The sequence below is a fragment of the Barbus barbus genome, assembly GCF_936440315.1.
Source record: "Barbus barbus genome assembly, chromosome: 7".
NCBI classification, from domain to species: domain Eukaryota; kingdom Metazoa; phylum Chordata; class Actinopteri; order Cypriniformes; family Cyprinidae; genus Barbus; species Barbus barbus.
The window spans coordinates 17,033,100-17,055,490 of NC_136735.1; the positions used below are offsets into that span (position 1 = coordinate 17,033,100).

The following is a 22,391-nucleotide window of genomic DNA, read 5'->3' on the forward strand; positions in this document are numbered from 1 at the left end:
AGTGGTTTCTGGAAGTATTCCTGGGCCCATTTATTAATGTCAATGAAAGAATCATGCCGATGAGTGATGCAGTGTCATCTGAGGGCCCAAAGACCATGGGCATCCAACAAAGGTCTTCGGCCTTGTTCCTTACGCAGAGATTTTTGATGTTGTGCACTGTAGATGATGAGATTTGCTAAGCCTTTAAAAACAACATTCCTCAACGTCAAATTGCAAAGTATTCCACAATCTTTTTACGCATACTTTCACAGATTGGAGAGCCTCTGCCCATCTTTACTTCTGAGAGACTCTGCCCCTCTAAGACATCCCTTTTATAGCTAATCATGTTACAGACCTGATGTTAGCTTAATTAGTTGCTAGATGTTCTCCCAGCTGAATCTATTCAAAATGTCTTGCTTTTTCAGCCCTTTGTTGCCCCTGTGCCAACTTTTTTGAGACCTGTAGCAGGCATCAAATTTGAAATGAGCTCATTTAGTGCATAAGTTTAAAATTTCACTGTTTAAACATTTGTTCTCTGTGTTCTATTGTGGTTTTTTTTTTTTTTTTTTTTTTCTCTTAATAAACAGTGGTTTACTGAACAAGTTGCTTTTTCTTTAAATACATTCACTTATAGTTTATTTTCTTATCCTTTTGTGTAATAAGGTTACAATTAGGCCTGACAACTTAACCTAAACTTAAATTTAATTACTTAAACTTAAATAAAATTTAACTTATAAATAACTTATAAATAATTTCTAGGCTATTTGTTAAAATATATTCAGTTACACACTGGCTGTCATAGCATGTTTCATAACAGATTAGTTTAAACATGCATTAATTAAGACTAATCAGGTTTAGTAAAGTATAATGAGAATATGGTGTGATATTTTGCGAAATGTTCCTCTCTTGACTTAATTTCTCTAGTGAAATAACGAGCTGTGAACACCACTGACTTGCTGAGGTAAATTAAATGTTACATGATATTTTATTTCCACACTGTTTTGTTGATGTCTTTCTGTGGTTGAAACACTGAGCAATTACATAAGGCATGAGATGTTTATTCAAGTTAAAACTAGTAGTACAGAGGAAAGAATGATCACGTTCACTCATGCTCCGCTTTGCAGTCTGGGGCGCGTTACGACTTAGACATGGGAATTGGAGCCATTCATTTTAATTTCCTGAAGAAAAAAAAATAGGCTTACTGTATTCGTTTGGTACACATGCGTACTGAAAGACTCGGTTCAGTACGAATCTCGAAGCGGTTCAGTAAGAAATACCCCTAGTGTATGTGTGTGTATGTATGTACAGTGGTATGAAAAAGTTTGAACTAAGTATTTATTTTTGCTGTTTTCAGAGCCTAGGTTTGTCACAGAGGAAAATGTAATTCCTCAGAACATCCAATTCTGGCGACATTTTCTGTGTCTTACTCCATAAAATGTTGGTTTCTCCTAAATTTAAGTTTCTCCTAAATGTTGCTATGTCTGAGTTGGCACTGTGGGGGTCCTCAGTGAGCCAAATAATAACGGTAATGTTTTGTTTTGTACTGGCCTTGGAGAAGAATCTTTGCACCCTTGCTTTTTTTTTTTTTTTAAAGATCATTCACACATCACACTTATGTTATTGTCAGACAGGTTTTTCTTCATTTATCACTTAATTTTCACCTCTGTCATTGCAGGATCTGAACAGGTGGAAGAGCCGGCGGCGTAGTGCACACTCTGACCTCCACAGGAAGCGTGAGGAGAGGGAGCAGATTGAATTTATTACCTGTGGGGGAGGGACCAGTGCCATGAGGACTGCACAGCTCACCGGGGTGCCAGAGGAGAGGTAATATACTCTATAATATTTTTTTTTTACTCTCACAGTAATGCATTTTCTTTTTGCCTTAATACTTTTTTTACAGGAATAGTCCAACCACAAATTAAAATTGTTAATATTTATTTACCCTCATATTATTTTAAGCCCAAATAACTGACAAAGTAGGGAATTCAGCAGAATGTCTGAGCTAGTTGTTAATGTCAAACAAGTTAGAAATTGATTTGCATTTTAATGATTGAAATAAGTATTTGATCCCCTATCAATCAGCAAGATTTCTGGCTCCCTGGTGTCTTTTATACAGGTAACGAGCTGAGGTTAGGAGCACTCTCTTAAAGGGAGTCTCTCTTAGAATGGCTAAAATCACTTAATTTTTTAATATGAATTTGTGTAAACAACATTCTTAATGTTTAAACAATTACAGTAGATATTACTATTTTTGTATTTTAAAATTGGCCTGTTGAAAATCCTTACACGTCAATGACCTATATAGTAGTTCTTTCATGACCACTCTCTTGAGTTTAACATGGTAATATAAATGGTAGTTATATTGTTAGAAGTAAAAACTGGTGCTGCACAGACAATATATATGAAATAACCCCCATATATAACATACATGAAATCACCCACGTAACAGATCTATACAGGTGGAGCTGGGGAAGGTGGAGGGTTTCTGAAGTGCGCTGCAACTGCTACCACAAGAACTAGCCAAGTTTTTGAAAGTTGAGCAGGAAGTACATTGGTTGTTGATGTGAAAAGGACCAATCAGCTGTGCCATGTGAATGATGGTGTAATTAATCAGACTAAGTTTGAACCTTTTGGCCTGCGCCATCTAGAGTTTCATGACAGAACTGTGTATAACTTGTGACTGCTTTAGCTCTATTCAGTGTCCTCTGAAAAAAAAAATACAGTAGCTTTGCATAAAGAACGGATTAAAACATTTTTACTGAAGGGCGACTTGGCGATTTCTAAATAATGCCTTTTGTGTTCATGCAAGAAAGCAAGTTTTTAGAAGACATGATGCTGATTAATAATGACAGCATTTTTATTTTTCTCCCCAATATTCTTTTAAAAGATTCACTAAAACTGAATTGAAAGTATGAATTAACTTGAGTAACATCAGCCTTGATTTATCATTTTAAAAAAATCTTTCGCGACCCCCAGATTACTTTGTTGTATGAATATCAGAACATGCTATATATTAAAAGAAAGAATAGAACCTCTGCTTAAATAAATAAATGACATTTGGATGTATGCAAGTTATGTTAAAAAAAAAATTTGAACAAAAGGCTGAGAAAAAAGTTTTTATCAAAGGATGGGATTTAGTTCTACTTTGTTCTACAACCCGAATTACAGAAATGTTGGGACGTTTTTTTTTTTTTTTTTTTAATTTGAATAAAATGAAAACTAAAAGACTTTCAAATCACATGAGCCAATATTTTATTCACAATAGAACATAGAGAACACAACATGTTTCAATTTTACACTTATCCACTAAATGAGCTAATTTCAAATTTGATACCTTCTGCAGGTCTCAAAGTTTGCACGGGGTAAACAAAGGGCTGAAAAAGAAATTTTGAAAAGATTCAGCTGGGAGAACATCTAGCAACTAAGTTAATTGACTTCAGGTCTATAACATGATTAACTATAAAAGGGATGTCTTAGAGAGGCAGAGTCTCTCAGAAGTAAAGATGGGCAGAGGCTCTCCAATCTGTGAAAGAGTGCGTAAAATGATTGTGTAAAAACTTTAAGAATAACGTTCCTCAACGTCAAATTGCAAAGACTTTGAATCCTTTGTTATTCACGGTAGATGCTGAGATTTGTAGAGAAACTGGAGAAATCTGTGCGCAAGGGGCAAGGCCGAAGACCTTTGGATGCCCGTGGTCTTTGGGCCCTCAGATGACACTCCTCACTCATCGGCATGATTCTTTCATTGACATTACTAAATGGGCCCAAGAATACTTCCAGAAAACACTAGCGGAAAACACAATCCGCCGTGCCAACTAAAGCTTTAACATGCAAAAAGGAAGCCATATGTGAACATGGTCCAGAAGCAACGTCATGTCCTGTGGGCCAAGGCTCATTTATTTGTTTCAAAGTGGAAACGCATTCTATGGTCAGACGAGTCCAAATTTGACATTGTTGTTGTAAATCACGAGTGCCGTGTCCTCCGGACTAAAGAGCAGGGAGACCTTCCAGCGTGTTAACAGCATTCAGTTCAAAAGCCAGCATCTTCTCTGATGGTATGGGGGTGCATAAGTGCATATGGTGTAGGCAGCTTGCATATTTTGGAAGGCACTATGAACTATCTATCCATCTATCCTCTATCATCTATCTATCTATCTATCTATTGTAACAATGTCGCTTTCTGATACTGCGTTTGAATTTTCATGCCATGTTATTTGAAATTAGCGTGGGACAAACATTTCTCTCGCGGCCCGCGGGCTGCCTATTGAGGAGCCCTGTTTTTCAGGGAAGGCCTTGTGTATTTCAGCAGGACAATTCAAAACCACATACTGCAGCGATTACAACAGCATGGCTTTGTAGTAGAAGAGTCCGTGTGCTGAATTGGCCTGCCTGCAGTCCAGATCTTTCACACCAAAAACTGCAGAAACTCAAAACCTCGATGCCCAGAAGTCTTCAAACTATTTTGAAAAGAGATGCTACACCATAGTAAACATGCCCCCATCCCAACTGTTTTGAGACCTGTAGCTGGCATCAAATTGGAAATGAACTCATTTTGTGCATGAAACTGTAAAATTTCTCAGTTTAAACATTTATCTATGTTCTACTTTGAATAAAATATTGGCTCATGTGATTTTAAATTCTTTTAGTTTTCATTTTATTCAAATTGAAAAAATGTCCCAACATTTCCGGAATTCGAGTTGTACACACAGATGGAGTGGATGGCTTCCATCAACACCCCCAAAATGTTTCATTTTTTTTTTTTATATAAACGAATGCATTTGCTTTCTTACATGATTGCTTGTATCTGCTCCTTCGCTGCATTTTGATCCAGAGATTTAGGACTCTTTCAGATGTGTAATGGTGCCCCCTACTGTATAATAGTGAAAACACAGAAATACGAAAAATTCTGTCAATGGCAGGGAAAGAGTTAAGTAGTTCTTCAGCAAGCACTAGAATCACTGTTCTCGGTGTACTGTATGTACCAATATCACAGTGGATGCTGCACTGCCATCTTTTGACATGGATCAGCGTGATTGTTTTATGGAAATTACACTGATATCTGTCCCAAAAAAAGGGCACATTGAGCACTACTCAAGATTTTCTGTCAAATCTTTCCACCTTTTGTCTTTTTATTGTTATTTCTGTCTTCTGGCACCAGACTTTTACATACAGGCATGGATAGCCTTGTCTCAGTTGGTAAACAACAGTGTTTAATTTTCACTTTTCACATCATGAAACTGATGTTAACAAATTGAATGTTATTCTAAACTGTTACCACTTGGTGTTCACTTGTGGATAATAGAGACATTTGATAGTTACACCTGCCCGCCAAGCCTTCTCCACCCCCCGCTCCCCTTCCCACCCTTTAGTGCACAGGTGACCTCTAACAGCCATGTGCTTTCCAGTAGAGTCCTGCCCCATCCTTAAACTCCTGCCTTGGGATCAGATCAGCCGTTCACTCCAGTTGCCCGTTCACTCTCTTCCAGCTCCAACATGCCTGGACCCATGAGTGATGCGGGCTCCAGTGTCAGCAGTACTGGGTGGTCCACCACCGCACCCCTCACGAACAGGACATCATCTGCTTTGGCCAGAGGCACTGACGCAGAGACTACTGACTCAGCTGGTGAATTCTTCACCCCTCCATCAGCTGTTGTTTCTGAACAGAGTTCACTGACCACCCTGACTACCATGAATTCAGAACCATATGAGCAGCAAGGTCCAGACTTCAGCCGCCGTGCAAGCCTCTTGGATAGCTTTTATAGAGGGGGAGCACGTGTATCTGCCACTCTACCCAGAGGTTTTAGAAGGTCAGAAGGTTCCTCACGCCTCTCCATGGGCGTCACACCACGTCCATTTGGAGCCAAACCCTCCAAAGTGACATCACTGCCCAGAGTATATTCAGTAAGTGCCCATTATTAGCTTTTTGTTATAGATCACTTGTTCTTTTGTTCATTAAAAAAAAAAAATAGATTGAAATGTTTTCATATGAGTATGGATTCTCACAGTGAAGGCTTTTGATTCTGATTAATGGGATTTTTGCTATCGGTGTCCAATTCACATGGTGTTTAGTATCTCATTGTAAACAATCACACAATATAAAAGTGTGTTTTTCTTTTTTCTGATTGGTTATTGCACCATTTTGCGTGGTCTAATTGGTTAGTGTTGGGACAGTATGCATCTAGACCGAAACAAATTAAAGTGAAAGTACGCATTGATGGCTGGAATGTATGCAGTGGTCATAAGTAGAGAAATTCTCAAATGTATTTTTTAATGATATTCATTCTTAATATTTATATATTTGCTTTGAAATGGCTTATATTCAATTAGAAGACATGTCACCCAAATAACAATTATACTGTAGGTATTTGTCTTATTTTGACTCGAACAGTTTTAAATGATTGAAACCGTTTAAGCTAAATCAAGGAAATGAATCCAGTCTTCGTCTTATCGCTCCCATACTCAACAGTCATGAGACCGGAAAGGACTGCAGTACTAGTGTAATGCTCTTAAGGAAATGTAATGGTCAGTTAAAAAGGAGCATTGAAATTATTGTAATATTAATGATATGGCTTAATTTGAGATCATCAGTAATCAATGTGTATATATAATGACAATATTGCCCATCACTTACTTCCAGTGGCTCTTACAGTATACTTTTCACCCCACAGTAACTGTTAGTTTCTAAATAGTACCTAAATGGTTGATAAACACCGCTGATAAAGGAGTGGGGGATGAGGAAGAGTGGTAGTGTTCAGTGTTCCGTATGTGAAGTTTAGTGTTACTCCTCATCACCTGATCATCTAGCGGCTGGCTTATGAATAATGGATAAAGCCACTACTACTGCTCTGCACTCCGGGTGCTTCATGAAACCCAAGCTGTGACTTTGTTGTATGTGTGTGTGTGCTCTTTTCCATGACGAGCTTCTCGACTGTACATGGTCACATGCAGTCTCTGGTCACGGTATCTCGAACAAAAGCAATAATGTATTCTCTGTAGCAGTAATTTATATGAAGACTTGGAATCTAATAATATAAAATGTAAAATAAAATTAATAGGGTCATGTGCCACTGAGACATTCCATTTTTTCATTGCTCTCTTAAATATATAGTCCTAATTTCATTTGAATGCTTTCTTTATAAATGTCTTTTATAATGCAGTCTGTTGAGTTTTGATATCAAACAGAATTGGGCACTGCCAGTGCTGAAGTGGTTGTAGAAGGAAGTAACCACTTTATGTATTTTCTTTTATCTTGGGTTTCTACAGATGGACGACTCCCATAAATGCCTTCTCAGTGGGAACAGAGACCAGTCATTTATCCCCTCTTTCCTTAGTAGTCAAGGAAAGGTCACAGCCTCTGCTGACACAGGCCACTTTCGTTCAAGCACTCATCCAATCAAGAAGGAAGAAGAGAGAAGAGATGGAAGGTCATCAGCACCTCCAATTAACTCTTTTGTCTCTAAAGTGACTATGGCCACCTCCAATATACAAACATCTCCTCCTGTTGCCTCTGAAATCAGGGGTATTAAGGTAGGCTGCTTGACAATCTGAACGGAGTAAATTACATCTCGATGTCCAGGATATCCTTAACCTACCTAGAACATTCAGTGGATGAAAAGTGCTATATATTATTTATGATATAATAATACAATGTGCTGTAAACATACATGTATAAAATTACTTAATGTTAAAATGAGTTTTCATAGAAAATTGTTTTAGTTTTGTTTGTGTTATACTGACTGGAGCAGATTTCTTGAAGATGGTGTCATGGGATCCTCAGGTGTCACATTCTCTACCTGTATCTCTCTCTCTCTCTCTCTCTCTCTCTCTCTCTCTCAGGTGGGTCAAAGTGAAATGCGAGTCTGTTTGAATCAGAAGCCAAATAGTGGGAGAGACTTTGGATTCAAGGCTCACTGGGACTCAATTGGTGCTTGTGTGAAATCTGTTCAAGCAGGTAAGACTTATTTAATATTATTCCAAGAGTGTTTGACTAGAAAACTACCATTAATTTTAAATTCATCCAGGGTTTGCCATTTCAGTTAATAGAGGGTGACGTGTAAGCGGTCTGTGAATCAGTCAGCTTAGATGTGCAATATATACAGTATAGATGTTTCTACCAAACATAATCTCAGTTTAGGGAAAGGGCGCATCGGTGCAAATTTGGTTGTGTGTGTGTGTTTATGGGTGAACGGAGGTGTGTAGATAAGAACAGTGTATTCAGGATTTCGATAACAAATAACTTATTATCCTAAAGCTTTTCATAAATATCTGCTTTGGGAAATCATGATGAATGCTGCGCTTTCTGTACTTGTACTTCTGTACTTCTGTCTCAAGTTTGTGAATGTTTGTGTATCATGCTGTCCTCAGAAGTTATTTTCATAGTTTCTTTAATTATTGAGAATGCAAGCGTTTGTGCATATATTTCCATGTGTGCTTCTGTTCAGCCACACATACCCCTTTTCCACCAAGGCAGTTCCAGTGCTGGTTCGGAGCCAGAGCCTAGTTTCAAACCGGTTCTTTGTCTTTCGACACCCAAAGCACCAGCTCCGAACCAGGAAAAGTGGTTCGTAAGTAGCACCAAAACATTGCTGGGCTAGAAGGAAAGAACCGCTTGTGTCAGGGGCTGGGGGCGGGGTTATCGTGACCAACAAGACGACAGAAAATTTGGACCGCAGCTAAACAAACGCGAAAGGAAAGGGGGTAACTGTGTCATTCTCTGGACTCTGGAGTGAGATTGAGATGAATGATTTATGGAGAACAGTGAAGGTGTTTCTTACTATGCATTAGTCTGATTGGTTAAACGGAAGAAGTCCTGTAGGGAGTCTGGTCCTGAGTTTAGGATGTGTCCTAATGAATGAGAGGAGCTTGAGCATTCAGCTGTGACCTGTGTGCTTAAAAAAATAAATAAATAAATAAAAGCAGGTCAGGGCAGCCATGCATGCAGTAAATAGAACGTAAAGACCATCTGTGTTATATTAGCTTTCATCTGTACAGAAGAGTCTGGGAGCGTTTGGTTCTGACACTTGGGATCATTTTAATCAGCTGTATCGTGTTGTGTTATGAGACAGGGTGAGGTGTTGATCTCCTTCCCCAGAATTCCATTAAACACACTAACCTACATGTAGAGCTTCATCAATGATGTATGAACCTGTTCTGTTATTTTCAGTTCCATTTAGGGCTGTTAGTCAGGTAATATGTCATGATTTACAGAAGGAAAACCTGAATGCACAAAAAAACCCAAAGATATTGGTAATTCAATTTGGTAAAATGTATGTGTACCATTATTGAATACATTCAAGACATCTGGCTAAGGTAGATTTCTGCAACGGTGCTCTTGTCTCACTTGCACAAAAATCCATATATGAAATAACTGTCACAGAGATCTGACTTGATCATTATCCAGTCTGTCTGGAATGACATGAAGAAACAAAACAAACTGAGAGACTAAATCCAGAAGAACTGTGGCAACGTCTCCAAGATGCTTCAAGAAACATACCTGCAAAACTATCTGAAAAACTGTGCGCAAGTGCACCTGTGGCAAAAGCTGCTTTAAACACAAAGGGTGGTCACACCAAATGTTGATTTTAATTTAGTTAATGGAAGGTAATTAATAAAGAAAATATATTTATGACATTATTTTTGACAGCATCCTCATTTTACAGCATGTGCCTAAAAGTGCCTAAAACATTTAACAGTAATGTCTCAGCTTGTTCTGTTTCTTCATGTCATTCCAGACAGACTCTGTGTGGAGCACTGGCTATCGTCAGACTCATTGTGCAAACAAAAATCTCACTGGATTATTAATGGCAAAATGGCAAATTTAATTAATGGCAAAATTAATGTTTGGAAATGTAAACTGATATTTCCTAATGACAAGCTACAGCAAAAGATAGAAATAACTGACTTTAAACCATTTTTAGCTGGTGAAAATACTAGTGTTCTAATCCGTTTGGTCACCAATGTACAGAGATACACATTTTGACCATCCTGTTTACACTTTACCAGATTGTTTCACATGCCATGAATGAAAACCCACGAGAACAAGATTTGTATTCAGTACAAATCTAAAATATACTATTGGTCCAGGTCTAGAAGTAAACTTGATTTATGTACTCTCACAAACCCTCACAGTTTGACTTGAAGGCACAGCCTTGTCCTGCTTCATCTTCTTAATCTGCATCACACAGGCAGCCCAGCAGAGTTGTGTGGTCTGCTGATGGGTGATGAGATTGTGGCACTGGGTGGATGCAGGGTGGCTGAAATGAATTATGAGCAGTTTAAGGGCAGTATGGACACAGCACAGCAAAAGGGCACTTTACTGATGGACATCCGAAGACACGGCCAGAACGGTGAGGATGTGGAACCTGTCTGTGAGAATGCAGCACTGTTAAAGGAGTACTTCACCCAAAAATTACAATTTGCTTTAACTATACTCACTCTTGGGTCATTAAAATGTTGAGTTGAGTCAGAACAGATCCGAAGAAAATCACATTACATAAATTGCTCACCTCTGCAGTGAATGTGTGCTGTCAGAATGAGCCCAAACAGCTGTTAAAAACAATCCGAAAAGCTGTTTGTAAAACAAAAAGAAGACCATTAAGGCGCTTTTAACTTCAAACCGTTGCCTCCATTGTTAAAAGACAAGTCTTCTATACATAATAATGCTTCCACCAGTGTAAACACAGTGCTTGATCTGTGCATATTTCTCTCCTGATTCAGACAAGATGACTTTTATACTGGAGAAAGCATATTTTAGCCAGAAGCTATGGTTTGAAGTTAAATACATGTTAATGATGGATTTATTTCATACAGACACACAGCTTGTGGATTTATTATATTACTTTTAGATTATTGTGATGGTTTTATCAGCTGTTTAGACTCTCATTCTGACGGCACCCATTCACAACAGATGATCCATTGGTGAGCAAGTCATGTAATGCAAAATTTCTTCAAATCTGTTCTCATGAAGAAATAAATGCGTATGCATCTTGGATGGTGTGAGGGTGTATACATTTTCATCTATTTAATCAGCATAATTTAAAATGTGTTTATTTATTTTTTTTTACTTTTTTTTTATTTGAACTTTTTCCTTAACATATAGTACTATTTGATTGTGACAATGTTAAAATCATTAATTTGTTGTTAAGTGCTTTTTAAATCAGACTTTTTATATTTCTGACATGGTTCCTTCTGCTTCTGATTTTTATGAGCCCAGGAAGTGAAGGTGCTGTTCCAGATTCTGATGCTTTATCTGTTGCTTTCTGTCACTGTGGGAAGGTGGTCTATCTGTCTGTCAGTCAGTCTCACTGTCGGGTCTGAATAATCTGCGGGTTCAGTTTCATTTCCACCCCCTTTACCACTGGATAAATAATCTTTGCTTCAATTTCAACAAAGGGAATAATTATGAGCATCCTTTGATTTTATTAATGGAGACATATATGACAGTATAATTTTAAGCCACTTAAAATTCCACTTTCACAAATCACAATGCTAAATCGCAAGTTCACTAACATGTGACTTGGCATTTCTGATGTATGTTTTGGGTACTGGACAGACTGGGGCAGTGACCAACCTTCCCTACCGTACAAGAGCCATAAGACCATCAATTTGACCAGTGCCAATTCAACACTTATAGGGCGGCCCGAGCAGTATGTCTCGATTAGCACTACCTCTCCAGTGGAGACCATGGTGAAGACACAAGTCAACGGACAGCCTGCTAATGTGAGTCAGTACAGGAGGATAATGAATGTGGAGTGCGGGAAATCAATCAATTTAGCTGTTGTTGTTGTCGTTGTTGTTGTTTTGTTTTTTTAATGTTATTTTTAATACTTATCCCCAAGTTGGTAATTCATATGCTTGCTTGTACATTGAATGCTTAAGGGTAGACTATGGTTCAACAGGATCAATAATTAGTTTGAAAGAAATTAATACTTGTACTCTGCAAGGATGTAATAAATTGATTAAAAGTAACAAGGACTTTTTATAATGTCACAAAATATTTATATTTTCAATCAATTGTTTTTTTGACTTTTCTACTTATGAGATAAATGTTTTTTGAGCATGAAATTAACATCGTATAAAGATTTCTGATAGATCATGCATGCTGATGACTGGAGTAATGGCTACTGAAAATTCAGCTTTGCAATCAGTAATACTGTTTTTAAATGTATTCAAATTATTTAAAACTGCAATAACTTTTATTGTATTTTATTTTTATTTTATTTATTTTTTTTTAAATACCAACCCCAATAATTTGCTGTTGTACATTCTATTTTAAGTAATTAATTTTAAGTATTAATTTGTCTAATTTGATTTTTACATTTTTTTTCAGGGAGTTCTGTCTAAAATGGTGAATGGACGTATCCAAGACAATCCAGTTTCTCTAAGAAAAAAAGGTAGGTGCTCAAGACCCCTTCAGCAGTCAAAACGTTGTCCTTGTTCAGGGTTAAACTGAATAATTTTCATGTTATTTAAAAAAGACACTTGAATATGTGGAAAATGATCATCTCTTTCCACTGTTCTTTCCCCACCTGTGTTGTAGACTATGAGAACATAGTTTTGAAAAATCATAGAAGAAAGTTAGAATTTTTCATGCAAAAAGGTAATGCCATTCACTCAGGCTGTAGCAGTTTAATACTACGCGGCTGATCGATCACTGCAACTTATTCATTTAATTATACTGTGACTGATTTGTATTAAGCACACTCTTAATGGAGTGTATTGGTGCGGTCTGTTCTGTTGAATATTAATATCTGAATTCGCTCAAGAACAGACGGGTTTGCTTATTCTGCGTTCTAAGGGCCTGACTAACTAAAGCATTTAGTACACTCGTTAAATCTGTCACCCATTTAAGTTGAGATTTGGCATGCTCTTTTCTCACTACTGTATGTACTAAAAGCTTTTTTTAAAGTCAAACTCTAGGACTGAGCAGTAAGATCTGAAATTGCTCGGTGGGTTTCTGTTGCTTTCCATTTTATTGCTTTTAAAGCTAATGCTCTGTCCTTCAGGTGCCACGGTTAGCTCCTGGGTCTATCTCTGTGGTAAATCAAGATGTGTGCTGTGATGCACTGTAATTGTCTGTATGTGAGGACTGCTGTTTGTCGCTCTCTCTTTCTGTCTTTTTTTTCTGTATCTGTTGTGGTTCCTGTCATATATCTTTGCAGAGTTGTTTACAAAGACTATTTTGAGTTAGCTAGTCTCTTATAATTCAGTGCAGATCCGTGATTTTGATTCCTCTGCAATTTAAGTGCTTTTCACTCTGTGTGTGCTACTCCTATGAGGTGTTTTTTGCACTCTCATCATGTTTTGTCTGTCTTGCGTGTTGTTTAAAGCCTGCATACCAGCATATGAGTGTGAATTTGTTGTGTGCTCTCTTGACCGTGGTGGCTTTGGTTACGGTTTTTGTCATATGAGCAAGGGGTGTGTGTGTCAAAAGCCACTGAGCAGCATGAACCAACAGGTTACAGGCATGGAAAACTCATGGATATGTGTGTGCTTTATGCTGTTTAAATGGATAAATAATCTTTGTCTCCACCTCCTTTCCTAGGTGGCTCGGAGTCTGCCATCTCTGATGTGAGTCGTATCTGTCATTCACATTTAGTCTTTATTCCTTTATCTTCTGATTTATCACTTTACCTTTTGGTTCCTTCATCCTTATTTTCTGTTGTTTATTTTTCTGGGGTATCAGCTGCAGGTTCCCTCCATCAGTACCACCTCCTCTCGCTGGTCATGGGATCATGAAGAGGAGAGGCGGCGGCAGGAGAAATGGCAGATGGAACAAGAACGCCTTCTTCAGGTACCACCAAACCACATAAATGCTCTTTTTGATTCTTGATTTTTGTTTTAGTTTCAGTACATTTAATATAGTAATTTGTTTATTGTAGTTAATATATATAGTTATGCCAATATAGAAATACTGCGTACTTTTCTATCAACCCAACTGCATGTCCAGCTGAAATGCATTCTAAAGTGCATTTAAACTACACTTGCATTTGAGCTTTTCAATGTATTAAGCTAATAAAAAAATCAATAAATGTTTGCTAGTGGACTTTTTTTCTACATTGGTTTCAGGAAAAGTATCGACGCGATCAGGAGAAGTTGGAGGAGGAGTGGAGGAGAGCTCAGCAGGAGGTCTATGGAGAGGAGCACAGTAGTACTGAGGTCAGAAGACTATAATAGCATTCATCTCTCATGCTTCATCATTCTCTAATTTCTCTCACTTACACTAACACAGCATGTAAATAAAAATGTTATACTGTGATTCCATTGCCTTTAGACTCTGCAGCATTATAAATGATGGATAAGAATCATAACAATGTTATTGTATACCTCCTGCCGATAATAGGAGCAGAAATGCACTGATGTGCTGTCAAATGGAAATGCTACTTATATTCCACCGCCATTCTTCAACCAATCCATTGCTACCACTTCAGTGGCATCCAATCAGAATGCAGAGAAGGTGGAAGCGACACAGAACAGACAGACCGCTGTGCAAACAGCAGCAGCACAGCAGTCACTAAAGGCAGAAGTGGAGTGTGATTCAACCACAAAGAGTCGGTGGTAAGGAATATGCCAAACACAAGTTAGAAGAGAAGTTGCGGCTGTTTTATGTTAATGCTAAGAAAAAATTGGGATTTAGCATTTCTGTAAATATTAGGCCAGTCATATAATAAAACAAATGCAATTGCATATTTTAAGACAAGCACACAAATGAAGATGATTTGATCATTTCAATAAAGACATTCAGTAAATGTTCACTGAAGGCATTGTTGTAGCTGACAAAAGACTCAATATTTAATATTCAAGAGATTCCATTGTTTTATTCCCATATAACTGAACATAATATCACCAACACCTATCCAACCCACAAGAATCCAGTTTGTCAACCCGTCTGAGGAAGATTTAGGGGACACTTTTCTTGTAATTGGTGGTCTACAGAAACATGCAGAAAGATGTTTTTGTTGAATCTAGCTGTTTTTCAGCATCTCTCACCATATTTTTACCCTGACAAAATTAACTGTATTAGTTGTATGCATGCATTTATTTATTTAAGCTTATGTGGCATTTGTAGTTTGTGGTATGTGTACATCTTACTGCTGCTTTGGTTATTGCTCGTATGTCTATCTGTCTGCTTCTGCTTTGTCCTGCTTCAGCTCAGAGGAGTCCTACGGGTTTGCCAAGCTTACAGTTTCTGACAGGTCAGTTTGCTTTTGGGGCTGTATTTGCTTCTTTCAATGGCTTTTGTGGCATAAGGAAGATGTGATGATGCATTTGGCAGCACTTTTTCTGTTTTTAAAGGTTTCGTAAGGGGAAACATGTAATTATTTTTCTCATTATTAAAATACTTTGTCTCATTGAAGGAAAAACTTAATTCTGGTTCAGATTTCAATTCCATTTAGTGACATTTCATGTTACCTTATCGCTCTCATCACATTCAGTTCTGTCCCCATTGCCAGAAGAATTTGGCGATTCTTTGTTTGTGATGCAAAAATGACGCACCTCACCTTTACAGTTAAACTTTACAGCGGCGCTGTATTTTTTATCAAGCGTAGCGTTAGTGCTGGCAGGTTAAAGGTTGCAATTCATGTGTTTATTCTGCATAGGACAAAGTCAAAATCTACCCCTGCACTTCAAGACCTTCACAAACAAGATGCTAAAGGTCTGATTACTTTATATTTGGGTTATTTTTATCTGAATAGTTGAACACCAGGTACAGTTCTCCTCTTCTTTGCCTTGTCCCTTCATTGGCAGCAGGAAGCAGTAAAAAGAAGGGACAGGTGTCACAGGCAGAAAAGGAACGTCTGCAGCTCCTGGAGGAGATGAGGAAGAAGACGCCGCTCCTCACTGACAACAGTTGGATCCGTCAGCGCAATGCTAGCATCAACAAAGAGCCCATCACTGTGGGAACATCAGTCAGGAGGTCCTGATGAATAAACATTTTCCTTATATTGTTAAGCACAGATTTTCTTTATCAGCCCTACACTACCATTCACTAGTGTGATGCATGGAATAATGGCTACTGAAAATTCAGCTTTACATCACAGAAATAAATTCCATTTTAAAATGTATTAAAATAGAAAGCGGTTATTTTAAATGTATAATATTTCACAATATTGAATTTTTTTTTACTGCATTTTTGATCAAATAAATGCAGCTTTGGTAAGCATAAGAATTTTTTTATTTTTTTTTTAACATTACAAAACCTTTCCAACCCCAAACTTTTGAATGGTAATGTGTCCTGGTTGACAAAGGAAACCACATCATTTTCAATCCGAAAGTCTTTAACATCTCAATCTCTGCATCACAGATATGAATCTCTGGACAACCTCCACTCAACCAACTCCTCCTGGTCCAGGCAGTCCTACAGTTCAAGTATCGCAAACGGGCCCCATTCTGCTTTGGGAAACACTGGCACTTACAGGAGTGGACGCAGCAGCCTGGGCCCTGATTCAGCCATCTTCTCTACTGGTCTTAAGCAGAGCTCCTTGTTTGCCTCCAACTCTCCCACTCCACCAATCACAACTATGCCTGAGCCATCAGACCCTAAGTCCCGTCCAAACTCTCAGCAACGTGGCAGGTGTGGCTTAGTCCTGACCCATTTTATGTGTGGTATTTCAGAATGAATTTGTGCTTTGTCTTTAGTGAATAAATATGTAAATGCTTTTTCAGTTGAAACCCTTATTTTTTCTTAAGAAGGATTTCACTCTACCTGACCTTTAACCCCAGGTATTTTAGAAAACAGTGGCTATGTTCTGAATGGAATACTAGTGTGCTGGATACTGCAGTATATACTGTAGTGTACTCTACAGTTCAAAAATTTGAGATCAGTATGATTTTTTTTTTTTCAATTTTTAAGAAATTAATACTTTTATTCAACAAGGATACAACAACTAGATTAAAAGTGAAAGTAAAACTTTTACATTCTTAAAGAAAACTTCTCAAAGAATCCTGAATTTTTTTTAAGGTTTTAAAGAAAACGGTTATTTCAAATTGCAATACTATTTCACCGTATTACTGTTTTCCTGTATTTCGATCAAATAAATGCAACCTTGGTAAGCATAAGAGACTTCTTTCAAAAACATAAAATCTTACAGATCACAAACTTTTGAACAGTAGTGAACTGTAAATGCTGCAGTGTACTGTATATTGTATTGTATACTGCATACAATTATTTCATATATATATATATATATATATATATATATATATATATATATATATATATATATATGGCTGTTATTAGATATGCAGTCAAGGTAGTAATGTGAAAATTGTTATTGCTTTTTAATTTTTACACCGAAAACTCAAGTGGAGCATATTGCATTGTGGGTTACAGTATTCCACAGATCATGCACTCATTGTGCACATTTTGTCAATCTGGGTATTTCACTCATACTAAAACTTGTGTATACTGTGTACAGTATACATGCAGTATTATATGGTAGTATGTTATTCCGAACCTTTCAGTACTCTGCCGCCAGCCTCCTCCTGTTAAATGTAGTTGAATCAATGCAAGGGCAGAGCAATGCTGTCTTCTAACTGACATTGAACTCTGACACTGGCATGTGGTGCATGTAGGCTGGTCAGTGGCAGGCGGATGTGCTCGAGGTGCGAGCAGCCTCTGGGGAAGGGAGCTGCCATGGTCATCGATTCCCTAGAGCTCTGCTTTCACATTGGTTGCTTCAAGGTGAGACCGGAGGTCACCTGAAAATGAGTGATCGGGCACGCCATGGACTATTGCACCTTGCCTGGGTTTTTAACCTTCATCATTTGGAGTAGCAGGAGATCATTAATCACCTAATATCAATAAATTATCTTTTTTTGGTGTTGGCAGTCAGATTACAAGCATGCAAAACAAATTAGAAATGATGTAGATCGTAATTTAAAGTCCTAATTTTGAATCCAAGGAAAAATTATATAAGGGAATAGAACAGAAAAATTCCAGTATTGCTTTAAAGTGATAGCTCACTCAAAAATTAAAATTGTGATTTAATTACTCACCCTCATGTCGTTTCAAATCCGTAAGACCTTCGTTCATCTTTTGAACACAAATTAAGATATTTATGATGAAGCGTGGGTTTGGAACAACACAAGGGTGAGTAATTGATGACAGAATTTTCATTTTTGGATGAACTATCCCTTTAACTTGTGCTTTAATTCTAAGTCAAATTGAAATAGAAATTTGTTCAAATTGAAGTTCAGCCTGTTTTCTGAATGCCTCATTGCCAATACACTTAGCAAAATGAGCACAAATTGTGGCTAACCTCAGCACAACCATTACCATTGCATCACCAGAACCCTGCCAGTCACTGATCACACAGGCTTTTCAAATCACAAAACTATACTGTATTTTCCAGAATATATATATATATATATATATATATATATATATATATATATATATATATATATATATATATATATATATATATTTTTTTTTTTTTTTTTTAATAATCTGAAACGTGCTGTGAGTTATGTGCCCTTTACATATGTATTACATCACTGAATTCAATAATGAAATGTCTTTAACTGAAAATTGAGTGTTTAATCTTATTATTATACATTACTGACACTCTATTCTCCAATTTGATACTGTTAAGTGCTTTGACACAATCTGTATTGTTAAAAGCACTATATAAATAAAGGTGACTTAACCTGTACATATTACATTATTTCCGAGTACTACAGTTATTTATCTAGTGAGAGAAGTTAAGTTACACACCACGCAACTTTTAGTCAGGTGTAACTTATTTTTCGGAAAATACAGTATTTGCTTTCCTTCTAATGAAGCTTGTCCCTTTTTAGATTCCTTTGGCCGGTTGCAGGGGTTGTGTTTTGTTTACGGTAGCTGCTTGTTTCTTCACTGCTGCACAGGAAGATTACATCACTGCTTCGCCAGCCTTCACTAAAGAAATCACCTTTTCAGATCTAGCTATGGTGGAGGATCTGCCCACGCTGTCCCAATAATCAGTATTCCTAATGAATAAATAATTTTGCCTGATTTGGAAGGCTTTGGGGGCTTTGGAGTGTTAAAAAGGGTTGTATTGACTCATCTTGATGTGTGTCCAGACTCACTGTTTCTTGTTGATCTTGCAGTGTGTCAGCTGCAGGACTGACCTTGGGAGAGGGGCTGAGTCCGGAGCTCAGGTCAGAGTCCGACACGGACAGCTCTTCTGTAACGCCTGCTACAGCAGAATCAGAGGTAAGCTAGAACCAACATGCCATTTATAAAACCAGATTCAATTCAGCGGTTGCTTTGAATAACAGTACTCTGAAATCTAATGATTTACTAGCCTGCAGACTAGCCTTTATTGATGAATGAAATTACACTGCGAATGGTGCTGGGTCCTGATTAAAACAAGCCTAATTTTGGATATGTTACGAACAGTTGAAAACTACTGCATCTGCATGATGCAGGATCACTTGCCCTCACATATATTATATGTTATGTTGTATTATATTATTATATTATTTATTGCTGTCAAAATTAGCACTTTAATGCAGGCGATTATTATTTTTGTTTTACCAGTTTAACAGTGTAAAAAATATTTCAGGTAAAAAAAAAAGTGATTTAATTTTTTTTTGTTTTAATCGATTGACCGTATTGCATTGTATTATATTATGTATTAAGATATTATGCCTATCAAGGCTGAATTTATAAAACAGTAATACTCTGAAATATTATAAATATGATCTATTTTAAACAGTAAATTAGCTGTTTGCTATTTGAATATTTAGTAAAATGTCATTTATGTCCGTAAAGCTACATTTTCATGATCCTGCTGCTCAAGAGTTTTTTTCTTATATAAATATATTATTAGTAGTTTTAAATGGTTGAAAGAAATATACAAATGTAGAATAATAATAATTGAAAAAAATCTATTTTAAAATGTATTATTTGGAGAGAATCTCTGCTAAATCTCTCAAGCGTTTATTTTTTTCTATTGACATGACATTTGATGTCAATGAAACATTCAAGACTGTGGAACAAGCGGCGAACAAGTGAAACATTCCTTTATCATTATGATCCTCAGTTCAGCTTGTATTAAATAACCTTTTGTTTTCACAAATAGACAACTTTCAATTTGAAACCTTTGTTTTTAGTTTTATTAGAACAACACTGTGCTAATTGAAAGACTGTATGCATTTTCTCTTAGTCTGTTCCTCCATCTCCAAGTGACCAGAATGCATTGCAACAGGTCGAAGAGGAGTGTACCATAGAAGCAGCCTCAGGAAACACAACTATTAGCACAACCTAACCACTGCAGAAGGCTTTATCGACTGCTTACTTTCACTGCTTTGACAATCAGTATATTGAGACTGATATTTCTGTGATTGTTCTCGTAGTATAACCGCTACATGAGTTCGAACATGCTGAAAAGTTATGCATTCCATGTGGCAAGTAATAACATGTCGAATGACTTCTAAGAACTGTTTGTTCATTTCTGAAGTCCTTGCTGAGAATCCTCTCATATCTTTAATATAATCTTTCCTCTCATAATTATTTTATAAATGTTCTAGCACACTTTATTTGGTTATCAAGCACTTTTTTTCCCTTTCATTTGTAGAAATCACACAGTGGTGATGGTGCAGGGGTTAAGTCATTGTTCTGTATCAATTAATTATGAGCATTTTTAAACAAGCCGTTTAATAGAAATTTATTTGATCCATCATACTTACAGATGTTGAAATGTATTATCCAGTAGGTGGCACTCTGGTTGTAACCGGCATTTTTCTCTCCATTTAGTAGATGCAATGTTCTATCAATCAGATGGCCTGCACATACTGTAGAAGTTGTATTGCATATAATTGTAAAATCAGATTACCTGGGATGCTTCTTTCCAAGCCCATATGCCAGATGTTTCTGTTTGCCATTTACTTGTCTCTCTCCTTGTATGACATAGCCTACATAAACTGGCTAAACAAATTAAATTAAGTGTTGCCATGGAAATAAAGCTTACTTTTAAATGGAAAAAATATGTACTGAAACTATTTTCACTGAAGAACTAAAACCCCTTTTTTTTTTCTTAAAAAAATAAGCATTTACTTCAGCTTTTTTCGCCTATATGTATCTCTTCATGTTTTGAAACGGATGCATACTTGAGTCAGAATATGGATAATTTAAGAGTGGCTGCACATCTCCAAGCTTTTCTGCTTCCTGTCATTAACTTGTTCCCACAGTCATCTCCATTTTTTTAACAACTGTAACCTCGTTCTCGAAGGCTCTGCAGTTCAGATTTGTCTGAGAACTTGATTGCCCTGTGGAGTGTTGGAATAATAGCTTCTGAATTTCCATTATCTTTTAAAATGCGTATAACCAAGTACTCCAAAAAAAAAACAACCCAAGGAACATTATCAACAACTATGGAAGTTTGTTGTTGTTGTTTCTGGTGTTTTTATGATGGATGGCATACCTGCACATGTCACTTACTGGACTGGAGTGTGAAGCACTTTATTTTTTTTATTTTTTTTATTTTTTTTTTTGCTGAACGGTTCCTTTAAAAGTGGTTTACTGGTTTTATTGACCTCAAAGTGAATATTCTGTCTTTCATTTACTCACCCTCATGCATTTACAAAGTCTTACGGCACACAAAAGATAAGGTCTCTTTTTTTTTTTTTTTTTTGTATGTTGTAATTAAGTGAGAACTGGTACTCAGTAAAACAAAACTATGCCCTGGTTCATATTACACAATGACTTGGTGTGAAGAACAATCATTATTGACTGAGCATCCAACCTAATTGTCCTTGGCATGTTTGTAAAATAGGTGTCATCCAGAGTGCCTGAATGATTTAATGAATAGAACTGATTTTGTTCTTGTGTTCATCTCACTGAACTGGTCTCAGTGGAAGGGACGATCATTAGTGAATATAATTCTGTTTTTCACATGAAGTAATTTTATGGCTTCAGAAGAAATGAAATTAAACTTATAAGCTTGGAATATTAGCAAGTTTGAAAGCTCAAGTCACCATGGGGAAAATGTCAGTGTCGTCTTTTTTGTACTTCGAAATGAAGAATATCATATGAATTTGGAACAGTAAGATAGTAATGACCCATTCACACCAAGAACTATAACTATATTAGCGTCCAAACTAACATAACAGTTAAAGTTCTGTTCAATACAGTAAGTATGCTGCAGTTTTGTTGTCTGGCACTTTAAATACTCCATTTCATTAAACAGGGTCTATTCTGTTTGCCTGTCATTGTTTTTATGGTTCATAAACTGTAAAAAAAAAAAAAATCTTTCTGAAAGTGATTCTAACAATATCTTTCCTCTGTCCTTATCGTTATAGTTGACTTCACTATGTCAAATTAAAACTTCATAGTTCTTTTTTAATTTTTTTTTATTATCATCCTTGTGTAATATTTGCACAACCGTGATAAGAAAATGCTATTTTGGTGAACAGATGGTGCTCCT

At 36.8% G+C, this 22,391-nt stretch overlaps 1 protein-coding gene across 2 annotated transcripts in view; it reads left to right on the top strand.

The window, feature by feature from the left end:
• LOC306872161 (LIM domain only protein 7-like) overlaps positions 1–20,946 on the top strand; it is a 44,712-nt gene extending 23,766 nt beyond the window's left edge. The window contains exons 13-30 of one of the 2 annotated variants that reach the window (XM_079420593.1): positions 1,655–1,803; positions 5,466–5,880; positions 7,243–7,506; positions 7,816–7,930; positions 10,164–10,325; positions 11,531–11,697; positions 12,308–12,371; positions 13,523–13,548; positions 13,664–13,771; positions 14,047–14,136; positions 14,321–14,535; positions 15,129–15,173; positions 15,579–15,634; positions 15,730–15,895; positions 16,283–16,552; positions 17,554–17,662; positions 19,072–19,177; positions 20,133–20,940. In XM_079420593.1, the coding sequence (XP_079276719.1) occupies positions 1,655–1,803; positions 5,466–5,880; positions 7,243–7,506; positions 7,816–7,930; positions 10,164–10,325; positions 11,531–11,697; positions 12,308–12,371; positions 13,523–13,548; positions 13,664–13,771; positions 14,047–14,136; positions 14,321–14,535; positions 15,129–15,173; positions 15,579–15,634; positions 15,730–15,895; positions 16,283–16,552; positions 17,554–17,662; positions 19,072–19,177; positions 20,133–20,155 (2,550 nt within the window). In that variant the 3' untranslated portion in view covers positions 20,156–20,940. Of the gene's footprint in view, positions 1–1,654; positions 1,804–5,465; positions 5,881–7,242; positions 7,507–7,815; positions 7,931–10,163; positions 10,326–11,530; positions 11,698–12,307; positions 12,372–13,522; positions 13,549–13,663; positions 13,772–14,046; positions 14,137–14,320; positions 14,536–15,128; positions 15,174–15,578; positions 15,635–15,729; positions 15,896–16,282; positions 16,553–17,553; positions 17,663–19,071; positions 19,178–20,132 lie in introns of both variants that reach the window. The other variant, XM_079420592.1, reaches the window with a different exon arrangement.
• Positions 20,947–22,391: the final 1,445 nt, after the last annotated feature.